This window comes from Pteropus medius, unplaced genomic scaffold (genome assembly GCF_902729225.1).
Source record: "Pteropus medius unplaced genomic scaffold, Ma_sr-lr_union100, whole genome shotgun sequence".
NCBI classification, from domain to species: domain Eukaryota; kingdom Metazoa; phylum Chordata; class Mammalia; order Chiroptera; family Pteropodidae; genus Pteropus; species Pteropus medius.
The window spans coordinates 27,837,055-27,853,474 of NW_024349801.1; the positions used below are offsets into that span (position 1 = coordinate 27,837,055).

Genomic DNA, 16,420 nt, shown 5'->3' on the forward strand with positions numbered 1-16,420 from the left:
TAAAATAGAAGCTTATAGAAGGATATAAAGAAAATACTTATACAGCTGTACAATGTATTTTTGTTTACAGCTAAGGTTATTACAAGAGTCAAAAAGTTTAAAAAAATCAAAAAGTTTATAAAATAAAAAGGTTATATTAAGCTAAGGCTTATTATTGAAGAAAATATTTTTTATAACTTTAGTGTAGCCTTGGTGTACAGTCTTTAAAAGTCTCCAGTAGTGTACCGTAATGTCTTCAACCTTCATATTGACTCAACAAGCTCCTTATCACCACTCGCTGACTCAACAAGCTCCTTATAAAGGTGTATGATTTTTTTATCTTGTATACCGTATTTTTACTGTACATTCTCTATGTTCAGATGTGTTTTGATTCACAAAACACATCTAATTACAGTAGTCTACAGTATTCAATACAGTAACATGCTACATAGGTTTGTAGCTTAGGAGCAATAGGCTGGACCATATAGCCTAAGTGTGTGCTAGGCTACACCGTCTACGTTTGTGTAAGTGTACTCCATTATGTTCACACAATGATGGAATTACCTAATGAGGCATTTCTCAGAATATATTCCTATCTTTAAGGAACCTATGACTGCAGTTTCTCATCATGGCTAGGACAATGTTGAGATGCCTTTCCTACCTCCAGAGCTGTGCAGGGGCTTGGAGGGGTTGCTTGGGGTGGAGAAGAGAGAGAATCCATTACCAAAGATGTGTGGGGAGGGCATGTATGAGGGAATTCGTGGGGGATGTCATGTGAAAGAGGGTGTGAGGGTGAGAGCGAGGGACAGTATGTGAGAGAAGGAGTGAGGCAGGGAGTGTGAGGGAAAGTGTAGGGAGGGTGGAAGTGAGGGAAGGTGTAAAAAGGTGTTTGAAAGAAGTTGTGCAAGGGATGATGTGAAAGAAAGGATGAGGAAGGCGTGAGGGAGGGAGTGAAGGAGAGTGAAGGAGGAAAGGTATGAGAGAGGGAAGGAGGAAGGGAGTGAGGAGAATGAGGGAGGGAAGGTGTGACAATGTGGAGGGAGGGTTTGAAATGTTGGTTAGGTAGGGAGTGGGGTGGGTGTTGGGATTGGTGTACTGTAAAGGAGGGGTGAATCTGATTAATGGGTGTTTCTGTTAGGGAGGGAATTTGAGTCCCAGTGGCTCTTACCTAGGAGGCATTGGTTAAGAGCTGGGTGTGACATAGGCTCTTGTTTTCAGAGCCTTAAATGCAGCTGCATCTTGCACAACACATGGTTCCTCTTGGCAAGAATGTGTTGTTGACTCTGCAAGCACAGGGGCCAGGTCAGTTGGTGCTGACACCGCTGGAATTGGGGTTGCTATTTGCAGTTCCCACTGGAGTTAGCACTCTAAGGCAGAACTCAGAGGAGCTCTGCCCACCCATCCCCCTAATGTGTCCCCTACATCACCCCAAACCTCTGCACAACCCCTAGGCCTGACTAGGCCCTGGGTCAGATCTCTGCATGATGGATCCTGGGACCCACAGTCTCACAGATAAGTATCTGTGAGGGGTCAGGTTTGGAGGGGGCTCAAGAGATGGAGAGCTGTGTGGGCTGGCTCTGTCCCCAGGCCTACATGCTGGAGCCTAGGTCAGCTTATCTATACAGTGGGGATTAGAAAGGGACTCTTTTTAGGGAGTAGGGGCCCTCCCTTAGCACTGGCCTGGTGGCAGATGGAACTCTGATTTTTATCCCACCCCAAGGCGGGACAAAACCCCGTCTCCCAGCTGAGACAGCACCTAGAGCAAGGGCCCAGCAGGTATTGGGGGGGCACTGCTGCCCTTGGGCAGCTTCATCTGGCCACACAGATCCAGCAGCTTAGTTTCCCCCTGAAATAAATTCTTGAAAGAAAAAGAAAAACATTAAAGCATTTAGCTTCTTGATTTTTAAAACTAACGCCTTGAGGAAAGAGGAATTAAAGTCAATTAAAGGCACAGTAGAAGGCAAATGAGAGAGGAGGAAAACAGAAGGGGATGGATGTAACAGGTGTAGGAACGCATGGTCACCTTCCCTCTCTGGGGGCCCTACCCTGTTTGGCTGTCATCTGCAGGGTGGCGGGGAGGTGGAGGGGCCGCGGGCTGGCAGATGTGTGTGTGTGTGCGTGTATTTGACCCTGTCTTTCCTCCTCCTTCCTCAGATCAAGCGAGCTAAGGTCTCAAGTATAAATGGTGGGGATAGAGAACCAGGGGAGGGAACCCTGTAGAGTAAACCAGACCTAGAGGACACACCCAGGGCTTGACTCAGGCAGGAATCCACCAGTGTTCTGGGATGCATGCAGGGGACATAAGCAATGAGGAAACATCAGCAATGGCTCTCTGGAGGAAAGGAGGGCCCCTGCCTGGGCTCCCACTGGCACAGAGCTACTTTTTCTCCCAAAGACCCTGCCAGGGTGGCCTGGGGATAGCCCATCTACCCCTACCCCTATCTTATCATCATCTTCTGTCTATCATTTATCTTCACTCTATCACCTGTTTATCATCTAGCTGTCTATCATTTATCATTTATCCATTAATCTGTTATCGATTGACCAAGTATTCATCATTTATTTACCTATATTTATCCATCTATCATCCATCTATCATCTAGCAATCAATCACCTACCAATCGATTAATCTATCATCTCCTTATCCATTCATCCATCATCATTTATCTTTTACAGTAAGGTTAAGCATTCAATCTACCTGCACTGTCTTACTCTATATGCTTCCCCTGCTCAAGCTCTGTATGATGGCCCACTCCCCCACATTGAGCACACCAGGTTCCCCCAAGGCCATACCCAGTTAACAAGGTCTCAGCACTTGTCCCTCTGCAAGGCTCTTTTCCGTCACCATTGAGTCCTCTCCAAACCCCCTTCTCTATGTGTGTCCCTCTGTGATATCCCCCCAACTCCGTGTGTACATCTCTTTGCTCCTTACACCCCTTGCTCACTCTCAGGGTCTCTGGTGTCCCCAGGGAGGACAGAGCTGAGCTCCAGGATGGGGCACAGGGTGGGGGAGAGTTGTACAGGAGTGGGTGCATGGAAGTCCAGGAGTAGCCCGAGAGTTGTCACATCTGGGGGCTAGCTCCACCCCATTCCGCTGTCTATGCCTCAGCACACATGGATGAGTGAGTGCTGTAGACATTTACAGAGCATCTACTTTATGCTGGACACAGTACCAAGAACACAGGTCACAGGTGGTGGCTTCTGGTGGGAGAGTCAGGCCAAACCAAGTAAGTAGAGCAGGCATAAATGGGGGCCCACCTCCCCCATCTCAGGGGAGACTAGTGGACAGGACCTTCCTTCTTGGGATGCAGCCCTGGTCTTGGGCCAGTGTGGCAAGTGTGTGGGGTGGTCTCAGACACTCAGACACTGGCAAGGTGGTCAGTGAGGCCATCCCATAGCAGAAAAGGCCAAGTAAACCCAAATAGCCCACTGTGACAATAACTGTTAGAAGGGTCAGAGGGCCTATGGGAAGGACCTCAGGGCTGAGCACTGACTTCAGAAAGCAACAGCACATGCCAAGGCCCAAGACAGGGCTGTGTCTGGAGTGAGGGTTAAGGGGCTTGAGTGGCTGTCAAAGTTCAAGCCTGAGAGCTGGTGGGGGCATTTGGGGCTAGGGGCCATTGGGGCCCAGAAGCATATCCCCACCTGGGATGGGGGTTGTGGGGGCCAAGACACACAGACCCACCCAGTGTCATGCCCTGTCCCCAGTGCCCCCAGCACCCAGGAGACTAGCCTTTCTTGGTGGTCTAGGACTCAGCTGAGCCATCTGGAGCTGTCCCCCTCCAGGCAGACTTCTAGTCCTGGCCAAAAGAGGAACCAGAGTATCTGTTGGCCACATCCGAGGTGCTGCCTCATGAGACCAGTACACAGGCTGGTATCTCTCCCTCATGGCTGCTGGCCAGTCACACCACACGCTACAGGCCATACCAGATTATCCCAGGGACAAGGTACATGCCAGGCCCCAGGCAGAGCTAGGCCTAAGAGAGTGGACCCGGATACCACCCTGGACACACTGGGATGGCCAGGGACAGCAGGCAAAGGGGATGGGATGGGGCACTCAGAAGGGCTGGCACAAGGGCCAGGTGGCAGGTGGAAAGTGTAGGGGGTAGAAGCCTGCTGCTTCCTGTCAAAAGTGAGAGGGGAAGATAAGATGCACTCATAGTGACCAGCAGGAGAGGTGGTGTGAGTCCGGGAACCTCCTCACAACCTGCCCCAGGGCCGGCCCACTGCACAGCTCTGCACCTGCCCCTTCTGGCTGGAAACACGTGTCACCCACTGCCCACCTGCTCACTGGCTTCTTCCTGAACCTTGTCCCAAGTGGGATCACCTTTAAAAACCCTCTTTATGGGACATTTAGACACTCACCAGAGCAGAGACACCCTATGGCCCTACTCTGCAGTCACTAGCACTTTTCAACCCTGTTTTATCATTTCCCTATGCTTATTCCTGGAGTATTTTAAAGCAAAGCCCAGGACTGAATGTCTCACCCACAAGCACTCCTGTTTATCCATCACTTTGTGCTGAGCTGATCTTTCAGCCCCACAGACCACATGGTGGGGTCACCTGACTATCTTAAGGGAACAGGCGTTGGAGCCACACCAGGCTCAGGTTAGGGGAGGGGAAGAGAAGAGATGGGGAGAGGAGGACGAGTGGCAAAGACCACAGGGGTTCCCAGGTGTACCAGGCACCTGGAGGGTTCCAGATGAGGACAGGCCTGCTACTTCAAGGAGATACGGAGTATAGCAAGCAGGAGTCATGGCTGATGAGACAAGAGGCAAAGCGAGAGCTCAGGCCCTGGAGGCCTAGGGGTAGATGAAAGGGAGCTAGGGATTCCAGTCAGGTAAGGTAAGGATGATAGCATCTGGCCTTTGCTGGGGTCTCTGCAGGGTCTCAGACTGCTTGGGCCAACCCTGCTCTCCTTGGCACACAAGGCCTGAGTGAAAGGCAGTGCTGGTTATGACCTTGGAGTGGGCCACAGCTGTGGGTATGAAGGGAAGACATGTGGCATGCAGGCTGCAGGAAACAGTGAGAGTGCTGGAAGTTTTCATGAGGGGCTGGTCATCAGGCCAAGTGCCAAGGACAGGATGGGTGATGTCTGGAGACTCTAATGGAGGCTACTTCCCCCCCAAGGTCATCCTGTGTGGCACCCTTTCCCCAAAACTTGCAAAGGAGGGTCCAGTCTTGGTCTCTGATGCCAAATGCCCCCAAAGTTGACATGGGGAACCAGCTGCTCCCCACTCCCGGGCCCCGCAGCCCTGATGCGGGTACCCTGGGCCAATCACCTTAAAAAAATGCCCCACCTGAACTGGATCTGAGGGAACACCTGGGAGCCCCAAAACCAACACAGAGGGAGGGATCTTGGAGTTTACTCTGTTCTGCTATAAATGAGCTAATGGAAAGCCTGGTGACACATGGATGGGTCTGCTGTATAGAGGGTAGTGTTGTGTCAAGGCTGGTTTTCTGAGCTGGTTATTCTGTGTGGTCATGCCCGTGAACCCATTTCTGGGAGGTTCACACTCAAGGTTTTGGCAGTCAGCGCAGCATGTGTGTCACTCACTGGAGCCCCAGCCAGATTGGGGGCAGGGGAAAACCTGTGGGTAGGCTCCTAATAGAGCAAATGATCACCTGTAGTGGGACTCCCTGCCACGAGGTCATCTGAGTCTAGGCTACCAGGAGCTTTTTGAACCATTCTTATATACTCTGAAGTAAAAAATAAAGACACTAGGGCATTGGTGCCCTAAGACCTTGGTGTCTGCCTGAATACCTGACCCAAGATGTCAGGTGCCAAGGAGCTGCCCAAGCTTGCAGTTCTAGTGAAGGGACCTGTGGTTTGAACTATGTCCCCATGACTGCCCTGAGTGGGAGGAGAGGCCAGCACAGGCTGGGGCTCTGGGGCATGGTATAAGGCCCAGGCCCAGGAGAGGGAGGACAGTGATGGTAGCCACACAGGAAGAGCATCAGTTTTATTGGTCACTTGTGCTTAGAAAAGTGGGGGCTTAGGCCCCAGCCCCATGTCCAGTCACTACTAGTGGAGCACATGTGCAAGGCCCACAGCCGTGGTGGAAGGAAGGAGCTGGCAGTCCAGTCTCTTGGTTCAGGAGGTGCAGAGGCCACAGGTCCCTCAGAGAATGCGTTGGCTGAGGGGCATTTCCTCATCCCTCTGGAAATGCCCTGAGACTGAGGCTGGCCCTGACCCCTTGCTGCCCATCTCTGGGCCTGCCGTGTGTCCATGCTGGGCATGACCTTTCTGGGTCTTGCTGACACTTGCTCCAGGAGGAGGAGCAGCTGAGAATGGAGGAGGCCCTGGGGTGGCCCAAGTGGCCTCTGCCCAGTCTTGGACTCGCAGTTTCGGGGAGTACCCCATACAGGGAGGTGGGCCCCCAGGGTGAGGCGGCTTCTGGGGTCTGGGTGGCTGCAGCTGGGCATAATCTGAGGTGTCTGCAAAGGAGAGGAGAGGCGTGAGGGTTACCCAGGCTGGAGGGGCCCAGGTCTCATCCTGGTGACCCTGCTTCAGTGGTGTGTCTGGTGACCAGTCTACGAGCATCAGGGCTGCTCCAACTCTAGAAAAGCCCAATTCTGACCCGTGTGAGCCTGTTTCCCCTCCTGGGTCACTGTCAGAATTTAAAAACCTGGCCCCAGCATACTCTGACAGAGGACACTGAAGAGCAGGGGCTGGTGGGGAACTTGTGCCACAGAGCTGATTCTTGGGGAGAGTCAGAGTTGTGTTTGGAATATACACAGGGTGATTAATAAATAGTCTGGTCATTGTGCCATGAATGAGAGAACGAGCTGGCATCCAAAGGGTTCTGTGGGGTCCCACTCTGCCGTGGGGCATCCCCAGTCTGTTAGTGGTGCCCACGCTTCCTCTGGGGCAGGCCTGAGGAGTGACCCCTGGGCCCAAGGTGACGTGGCTCACGGTGTGCAGCCCTTGCAGGGTCCCAGACGCAAGACACTTATGCCCCATGCTCTGGTCACTGTCATAAGCTCAGGAGAATGTTGAATTCTGCTGACCTTCTGCATCTGCCCTCATGACACTTTAGGGTACCTGTCTGAGCCCCCCAGGCTTGTCGAGGCTGCTTTGTTGTGTTATGAGGGTCTCCTGGCCTCAGCTCCGGCCCCCTAGCAGGGCAACCTTAGCAGGTGGTTGGCCTCTCTGAGCAAGGATGGGGGCTAAATGTGGTGTATGGATGTGAGGCCACGGATGCTCACCCTATAAGGCCGAGGCAGGGGCAGACACAAGGTCATGGGGCTCCAAGTGAAAGGCCCTGAGCCCTTAGGCCTGCTTGTGGGCCAGTGGGAAGCCCAGGCTAGCCCTCCTGACTCACCTGAGCCCTACTGCTGGGGTGCCATGTCTACCACGGGCTTCTGGACACCAAAGGCAGTGATGAAGATGTTGACCACGACGATGATGAAGACTAGGCCGGTGGCCAGGTTGTTGAGGAAGTCCAGCTTGGCGTGCTTGGCTGGGTTGTTGAGGTCATACCTGACTGTGGACAAGAGGGCATGGACACTGCCCAGGCTGCCTGCACTAGGCCCAGCAGTGGAGCCGAGCAACCCCGCAGGGCCCACTTCTTTCTCCCAGAGAGACATGTCTGCGTTAATATACTGCTGACAATAGAGCTGGCCCGGAGAGCTGGATGGAAGCTCGGAGGGGCCTGGCACCTTTGGTCATGGAGTGAGAGGAGCCAGCCTAATGCCTACGTTCGATTTTAAGGCACAAAATGCTGAGCATACATAGGCAAGCACCTTTCTGGGTGCCCTGTGGTAATTAGCAAACTTCGCACATACCCAAGGCCCTAGCCAGGAAGAGGCAAGGAAACTGAGTCCAGGAGGCAAAGTAACCGACCTGAGGTTACACAGCCAGGAAAAGGTAGAGACAACCCTGAAGCCCTTGCTGCTCTAAGCCCGGACCCTCTCTTAGGGCGCAGAGGTCCTGAGGGGCCAGGACCACCAGCTAGTCCCTGTAGACCACCATAAGGACTAAAGGGTATATGGTAGAGACCCAATACATGTCAACTCTTATATGTTTATGACATTTTCCTGCATCTTCCTTGGGTGGGTAGAAGAACAGAGCCATAGGGGTCTCTCCGAGGGCCACATCCTGGACTTCATGGCCAAATGAGGGCCAGGGTCCCTGTGCAGCTCTGTGAGGGCCAGCTCAGAGGGTATCAGATGATGAATGCTCCAACCCAGGAGGTGTGCAAGGTGAACCAGCCCGCCATGGGGTGGGGCTGCCCTAGGACTCTCTCACCACCTGCCCAGGTACATACCCAGGAAGATGAGCAGCACACCCACGCCGATCTGCAGAACGAGGGAAATGGAGATGAGGACCACAAGGGGGACAAAGAAGCCAAAGCTGGGGCCCTGCTCAATGACAGCCTTCAGTTGAGAGGCGTTGGCCATCAGCAGCGCAATGTCCAGCATGCTCTCTGCTGCGCTCTTCTTGTTGGCGTAATGGTTTACGTTGATGGGCCGGTTCCTGCCCCAGCGGGGTGGCTGCAGGGAGGGGACAGTCAGCGGGTCTCCCATAGGAAGCAGGCAGGGGCTACCCTGGGATCCCACCCAAGTCTCCTCTCAGGAACTGGCAGAGAAGTGGGGTTTATTGGCTTGCACGTATAGGGCCCAGGTGAGGGCTCAAGAGGGAAGTGTTTATTAACAGAACAAGAGTCCTAGAAAAGGCTATGCAGCCCCACTAAGACCCTCCTTAGGAATCAAGTCCTGGAAAAGAAAGGAAACACAAACACAACCTCAGCACACATTCTGGTTTCAGACTGGAAACTGCCACCAGTGCCTGCCTGCCATAGTGGCGTCTAGCAGCCTTCCCTGGATGCCCCTGCCTTCGGTGCCGGGCCTCCCTTCTCCTCTGGGTCTGGGCGGGCGGTTAGTCCCAAGACAGAAGTGACGTGTGGGAATGGGAGCTAGATCCCGGATCCCTGCTACTTGCCCAGCTGTGAAACAAGCCCTCTCTGGACCACTGATCTTGCTCAGGCCACCTTCCAGCTGCAGAGGACACGTAGCAGGCGCTTAATAGATGCTTCGACATTCTATGCCAAAGTCAAGCTTAGCTTCTTTAATGTTTATTTAAAAACATTTAAACCACTTTATTGAGATATGATTGACATACAAAAAGCTATACACATTTAATGTAATCAACCTGAAGAGTTTAGAGATAAATGTTCTTGCATGACACTACCACCCTCCAGGCCATCACATATCCGTCACCTCCAAACATCTCCTGCCCCCTTTATTTACTATGATTTGTGATAAGAATACTTCACTGAGGCCACACTTACAGTGCTATACTGGTGATGACATGCCACGCAGTGGAGCTCCTGCACTCATTCTGTCTTCATGTTCATATTGGTAAAACAGGAGTAAGAGTTCTGAAACCTTCTCCGTCACCTCTGCTTGAGAACACCCTGGCCTCAGTGCAGGTCCCTGCCACTCCTGGGTGCCCCTCATGCTGTCTTTGTTCAGTCCATGTCAAGATGACCTCAAACTACCCCTGGTTGGACCCCTCCCCAGCCCCCAAGGACAAATCTGTGCCCTTGGGTCCTGGGCCTTTGTCCACAAGAACCTCTGAGCCACTAGCCTGGGACTGCAGCCTCCTAGGGGACTGGTCAGCAGGCTGGCCTCCTGGGGCCACCCAGGAGATCCTGTTTCTAGACTCATGAAAGATGCAGGTCTGGGAGGCAGGTGCTGGGAGGGGACACGAACACCAGGAGAGGAGACATGGCAGACAATCTGCCTTCACTTCCTGTAGCTGCAAATTTCACTGTGGAAAGTACAGACCTACAGAAGGGCAGGCCTCACTTTAATGGTATGTCTTTAAGTTTAAATTTAGCCTAGAATAACATGCCCAGGAGGAAGGGAGGATGGACACGCAGAACACAGGTGGCTCTGCTACCTGCCCTACCTTCCTCAAGTGAGTGGCTCTGAAGTAGCAAATCTGCTTAGTTTAAAATTCTAGGCCCAAGGGCACATAGGGACGGCCTCCTCCACAGACCCAGGCCCCAGCCCTGCTCTCTGAGATGTTCTACACACAGCCAAGCCCCACTAGGTCTCCCCTGTAACTCTCCATTTAAGGTTTCCCTTTTGCCTTTCGAGGCCAGGTCTCTAGCCACACTCACAGCTGGGTGGGCTGTCCCTCAGGCCCCTGTACCCCCAGGGCATGGCTACTCTTCCTCAGGGTTTGGGCACAGGCCACTCACTGCTTAAGGGCCTGTGCCCCCCACCATATGAGGCTGTCCCCTAGCTCCACACTCTATCACCCGTGTGCTCCTCCAGGGATGGGCATCTGGGAGGCACTGGCCTGCAGTGGGGGTGTGCTCCTATGTTTCATAAACCAAAAGTGCCAAAGTGCCTTCACTTGAAGCTAGCCCAATGCTCACCCCAGTCTCCAACCCCAGAGAAAAAGCCAGGTACAGACCTTACAAGGGGCTTCCACCTTCTGAGCCATATACGCACACACATGAGCTTATACACACATCCACATACATACACACATGTACACACGCATAAACAAATATATACACACATGAGCATATACACATGTGTAAGCAACATATATACACATGTATAAACACACATAAACATATATACACTTATGTGCCTAAAAATATAAACATCAGCTTATACACGCATGTAACAGATGTACACACAGGTAGACACACATATATATGTACTAGTATACATAGACATGCACACATATACATACATTTACAACAAGTATACATGTACGGCTGCATAAATAAACACATGAAGAGATATGTACGCACCTAGGCTAACTGTGGTAGCCTCTGGGCAGGAGAAAGAATTCCTTTATAGTCTGAGGTCTCCTGAACCATTTAAATATTTCATAGCCATGCAGCCATATGCACATTCAAATACAGAATGACATGGTCAGTGGCGGTGCCCCCAACACAGGGAGCCTGTGTCCCCATTGTCCTCTCTCCTGGGTGCTCTAGGTGCAGCCCACCATCTTATTCACTTTTCAGCTAGGGTGCTCTGCCCTAGGGAGCCCCCCGGCCTCATACCCACTTAGTGTGGGTAAACTGAAGCCCCTTGTCCAAAGCCAAAGGCAAGTGAGGGCTGCACTGAGATTTGAAACCAGGCCTTGGGGCTTAGAAGCCTTGGCAGCTGACACTGTGGTTCCTTCCCCATGGAGTGTGTTAGGATCAGAGGCTACCTTTTTGGGGCTGAGCCCTCAGAGGCCCCCTGCACAGGCTCCAGCTGTGTGACCTCAGGACAGCCAGCCCGCTCTGGGCCTTGGTCTCCAACGTGTGCAATGAGGCCACAGAGCAGGGATCCTGGGCATTCTAGGGGTCTGGCCAATGCCTCAGAGCCCCAACCTACATACCCCTCCTGGTGCAGGGCGCTTCCCGCACACATGGCCATCTGCTTCCTGTTTAACCTGTACAGCAATAAGGGGAGCACAGGCTGGGGGCCCTGGTCAATCCTAGATACCATAGACTGGCTGTGAGGTCTTGACAACATGCTCTCCCTCTGCTGGCCTCGGTCTCTCCATCTGTACTCTGGGAGCTATACCACCCACAGAGTGCCCTCCCTAACCCTGAGAGAAAGTGTGATTTTCTCATTTTACAGAGTGAGAGACAGGCTCAGGGGCCTGCCAGGGCCACCACGAGGGAGGGGCAGATCAGCATTCAAACAGCCTGTCTGCTCCAAAACCTAAGGCTGCCCGGCATGGCCTCTTATCCACCCTAGGAAGGGGCCCAGGGCTGATACATTTCCCTCATGCCTGACCTTGACACCCCAGGCCTCCTGGGGCTGGGGAAGAGGGGAGGCTCTCAACTGTGTGGGGAGCTCTGGGCTTGGAGGTGACCACTCACAGAACAGTCCCAAGGAGGCTGCTGCCTTGGAAGCCACCTCTTGCAGGTCTGGGACCCTATAGGTCTGGACCCGTCACCTGGCCACCCTGCTGCCAGGAATCTCTCTGAGAATCTCCCACTGAGATCTCTGCCATGACCAGGGTGGTACAGAAAACAAACACCCTGGTTAATGTATTCTTGGGCCCAAGGGGACTTCCCAGAACCTCAGCTATGGTCCCAGGAGCAGGGTGACCTCAGGGCTGCTGGAGTTTTTCCCCAAAAAGCCAGAAAGGAGTCTTGTGGGGAGGGAGCTGACTCTATGTATGCATGGCCGTCCACCTTCTGTGGACAGTGGGTCTCATGGCAGCTGTTCACAGGCAGCTTGCAAGGACCCAGGACACTTGGCCCAGGCTATACTGCTGAGTGTCTTCAGCTCAGTGGAGAGGGGAGTTAGGATTTGATTTGACTCAGGATTTTAATCCAGGTCTGAGGAACCCTGGGTGCCCCGGTCTGGTTGCAGCATAAAGGACACTCTGGTCCATCCCAGGCTTGGATGGGAGGAGACGAAGGGCTGCTTGAGGCACCGGCTGGGCCTGCATTGTCTAACTCACTCCCAGCCTCCTGCCTGCACACTTCCTGCTCCCCCGGGTGGATAGGACAGGACAGAACAGGGCCAAGGCCCACCCACTAAGCCCCTGCAGGGACTGAGGGGTTCAGTTACTGACTCCCTCCAATCCTGCCTGACCCCAGATCCTGAGTACAGTATGGAATAAGAAACTCACATGGGAATTCCTGCCTATTCTCCCAGAGCCCATTTTCACATCTGCAGAGTGAGAAACCAAGGATCTCAAAAGGTCTATGAGGTTCACAGCCAGGAGCACACTGGGGACACAGCAGTGACCTAGACCACCCACCCTGCCACCCAGAGTTCCTGATCTAGAGGTGATGTGTCTGAAGACCCCAAGGTTTACCCCTCTGCCCAGCAAAGCGTTTCTTCTCACCCTCATGCAGGTTCCTGAGGCTCAGATTCTGGCAGGGCCACCAGGAGAGAAGGCCACAGAAAAGCCAGGAGAGGCGCAGGGAGAGGACCATGCATGACCAAGAGTCCCACCTGGGGAAGGTACTTGCCCAGGCATTAATACTGGGAGAGGCTCTCATGTGGCAGGTGGGGATGTTAATGACACAGTGTGCCTGGCCAGCTGTGGTACTTCACACATTAGCTCATTTAGTCCTCAGGACAGCCTCTGAGGGATGCACTGCTACCACTCCATTTCACATATGAGAAACTAAGGCACAGAGTGATATGCCCAAGAACACAACAAGGCAGGTCCTGAGGATGGGAAGGGGAGGGTGGACCTGGGCCCAGGAGAGATGAGCGGAGTAGACTTGAGACTGGCTACTCCTCCTGAAGCCTCGCTGCCTGTGACTGGAGACAGCCAGACGAATGTGTTCATTCTCCTATGGGCTCCCAGCAAAGCCTGGCCTCCCAATACACCTCCTCCCCAGCCCCAATATACTCAGTGGCCCAGCCTCTGGAACTTTCTCACACTGGTCCCCCTGCTTGGGATGTCCTTTCCCACATTGTCAGGGGACGTGCCCCCACTCCACTCCAGCTGTCCAAGGCCCAGTGCCAATGTCACACTCCCACTGCCACCACGCCAGCCCCTGGGAGTTCAGCACTTTGGCCAGGGGCTCCTCCTGTTTACAGGGTGTAGTGCCACTTGCCTGCCCCAACTCTGGTCCCAGAGCCAGTGCAGTGCTCTAGAGATGAGGCTTGCAGAGCAAGTTTGGAGTGAAGGGCCCAGCCAAGGCTGAGAGGTGACCGGGATCCATCCCATTTTGTTACCTGACATGCTCTCCCTACTTCCTCGAAGGCAGGCAGGGTCATTTGTTCTCTTTTCAGACCATGGACAGAAGGCCCAGTGAGGTATACCAGCATCCCCAAGCACACACACACAGCCCGCTGCTCCAAAGTGCTCATATGCCATGGCAGGGCCAAATGTGGGTTCCTTTCAGTCTTCAGTTTCCTCATCTCTAACCTGGGACAAACATCCTGTGCCACCCCAGGGCTGTGAGGATTTACTGAAGGGCCAGCAAGGCAGCTGGGTCCCCAGAAAGGCTTGCCATGAAGAAAAATGGAGAAGATTATCTTGTGGGGCCAGGGGCACATGTAAGGGCTGTCTAGGCCATCTGGGACCTTCCTCCCCCCCCCTTCCCCCCCCCCCCCCCCCAACCTCAATATGGCCTGAGCATCTCCAAGACTGGTCACCCACAACTGAGCATTGTCAGTGTCTTTGTCCCAGTCAGGCTCACACCATTGAGAGGTTGCTGGCCCTGCCCCCATCCCCAGAGGGGTCAGAAACCGGAAGAATGTCCAAAGTCAATCAATTCTTGAGGGAATGTCCAAAGTCAATCAATTCTTGAGGGATGTGCCCCGGATTCCTTCACAAATAGGCGCTGGTGAAGTGCTAGGCCCCGGAAGTGGCAAAGACCACCGCTTGGGCCCTGCCCAGCAGCAGAAAGGGACCTAAGGGCAAGAGGGCACCAGCTCTAAAATGTAGGCAGGACAACCTCCATTTTCTGCCCTGTGCCCACTTTCCTCCCAGGTCAGCAGGGCAGACTTTGAAGAGGCCACGGGTGGAGGTCGGGGGAGGGAAGGCGCGCGGGTGCTGCGGGGGAAGAGAGGAGAGAGGACACAGTGGCCCCAAGTTTCCCATCAGGGAACGCACCAGACCCGTGCGGTCTCCGTGGACAACGTGGGTGACGTAACTGTCTACCAGCTGCTGGCTTGGGACCCGGAGGCTGGGATCCTCCCCGCCCACCCAGAGCACAGCGAACCAGAGATGCAGCGGCTGGAAGTTAGAGGGTGGTGCGGAAGCGGGGAAGGCCAGGTCGCGGGGAGGCGTGGGCACCAACTGGCCTGGCCCAGAAGGCAGTCTGCCAGCCCACCCCGCTCACCTACTCGGGTAGGAGAAGCCCAGGGGTCACTGTTCGGACCCCCGACGGCGTGGGTGAGGCTCGGGGCGCTCAGGGCGCGGCGACCCCCGCCACTCCGCAAGACGAACGCAGCGCACAGCTGGCTTGGCAACCAGAGGTGCCTCGGGCGCGGAGTTTAAAGTGGGCGGGCGCCCGCCAAGGTCGCACAGCGGTGCGGGGGAAAGGAGCTTACCGAGGCGTCCGGGGAGCCGGGAGAGCCGGGAGAGCCCGGAGAGCCCGGGCGCGGGTCGCCGTTAAGTTCGTACTCCTCGAGGCCCGAGTCCATGGTGCGGCCGCTGGGGCCGCCTTGCTCGGGACCTGAGGGCCGCCCACACCTCCGCCGCGGGTCGCGGGCTGCGCGCCCGCCCCGGGACCGCCCCGGCCCGCCCCCGCGGCCCGCCCCGCCGCGCACGTTCGTCTCAGGCTCCGCCCCCGGCGGGGGCGGGCGGGGCCCGTGGAGGCCCTGGAGGCCCCACTTCCAGGACACTGCCTACCACTCCCTCCCTGTGAGAACCCCTCGCTCCGTTCTGGCTCCCCGCCTCAGCCTCTCGTCGTCATCCGCTAGGTACATCCCCCAGTGCACCCCCGTCGTCGATACTTTGAATCCATAAAAATGAGGCCAAGAACCTGGCCACTTTGCAAACTGCCAGGCGCGCCATGAAGGAAAGCGAGCGGGCACTACTGCCACGAGGATATGTATTGGGGAGGAGGGGGAACGGGTTCCTGGCGCGGCAAACCCTGAGGACCCGCCCTGCACACAGTAACTGCGTCAACGAGCCCTTCTGTTCTGCTTGACTCGGCCTCCACCCTCTGAGCCTTGGCTTTCCGGCCCGGAAAATGGGGGCGCAAAGGCCTCCCACGAGCTCGGGAGGGAGTGGAGGAGGTGGCAGAGAGCGAATCACGGGTTGGGCGGATACATGCTAGGCTTTCCCGTTCCTTAGTATCCCCAGGGCACCCTTGCCTGGGCTGGCACCCGGTGCCGGTGTGAGCAGATCTGGGTGGTCAGAGCCCTTGGTTTATTTGGCCCTTGTTTCCTGAGACTTGGGCCTCTCCCAGGTGTGTGGGGCAGGAGGGGCCGCTGCATAATCCCCCAGGGCTGATTCTTCAAGGCTGGAGCCACTGTGTCCTCCTGTCCTGACGTGTCTGGGCTCTCAGGCACAGCTGCTTTTGACCCCTCCTCATTCAAGCTCCCTACTTCTGTTGTCTCCCAAGGAGTCTGCTGATGTCGTCACTGAAGTGCCCCCGACCCCTCCCCCAGTGTTCCGTGAGCAGTGTCACCTTGGCTCCCTTGGTTCTCCTAGCCACTGAGGAGGGATGCCATGGCCCATCTCAGGGTCTGGTGGGGCCAGACTGCAGACCCCATGACCCTGAACCACTGTGGGTGACTTGACCTCTCTGTGCATCAGCTTCTCCACATGTGAGAGGGAACATAGTGCTTTTAGTACAAGGCCAGGCAGACATGGTCTTTTCCCCTTCCTGTAAACTGAAGTTCAGAGAAGGTGAGCAGCAGAGCCAAGGTCAGGATGAGCAAGTTAGGTCCCATGAGCCACAACCCAGCTGATGCTGGAAAGTAATTTCTTCACCCTGTAATCCCAGAGTGCCTGTTGTGTGCCAGGCCCTGTTCTAGGTTCTGGGGC

The 16,420-nt window shown here is 54.8% G+C and overlaps 1 protein-coding gene across 1 annotated transcript; it reads right to left on the reverse strand.

The window, feature by feature from the left end:
• Positions 1-5,923: 5,923 nt before the first annotated feature.
• NINJ1 (ninjurin 1) lies at positions 5,924-15,161 on the reverse strand. Its single transcript, XM_039888466.1, has 4 exons — positions 14,977-15,161; positions 8,250-8,475; positions 7,305-7,466; positions 5,924-6,417 (listed from the first exon to the last, which is right to left on the reverse strand). Exons 1-3 carry the CDS (start codon positions 15,067-15,069, stop codon positions 7,312-7,314), a joined length of 474 nt encoding a protein of 157 aa, XP_039744400.1. The 5' UTR covers positions 15,070-15,161; the 3' UTR covers positions 5,924-6,417; positions 7,305-7,311.
• Between the last annotated feature and the right edge of the window lie 1,259 nt (positions 15,162-16,420).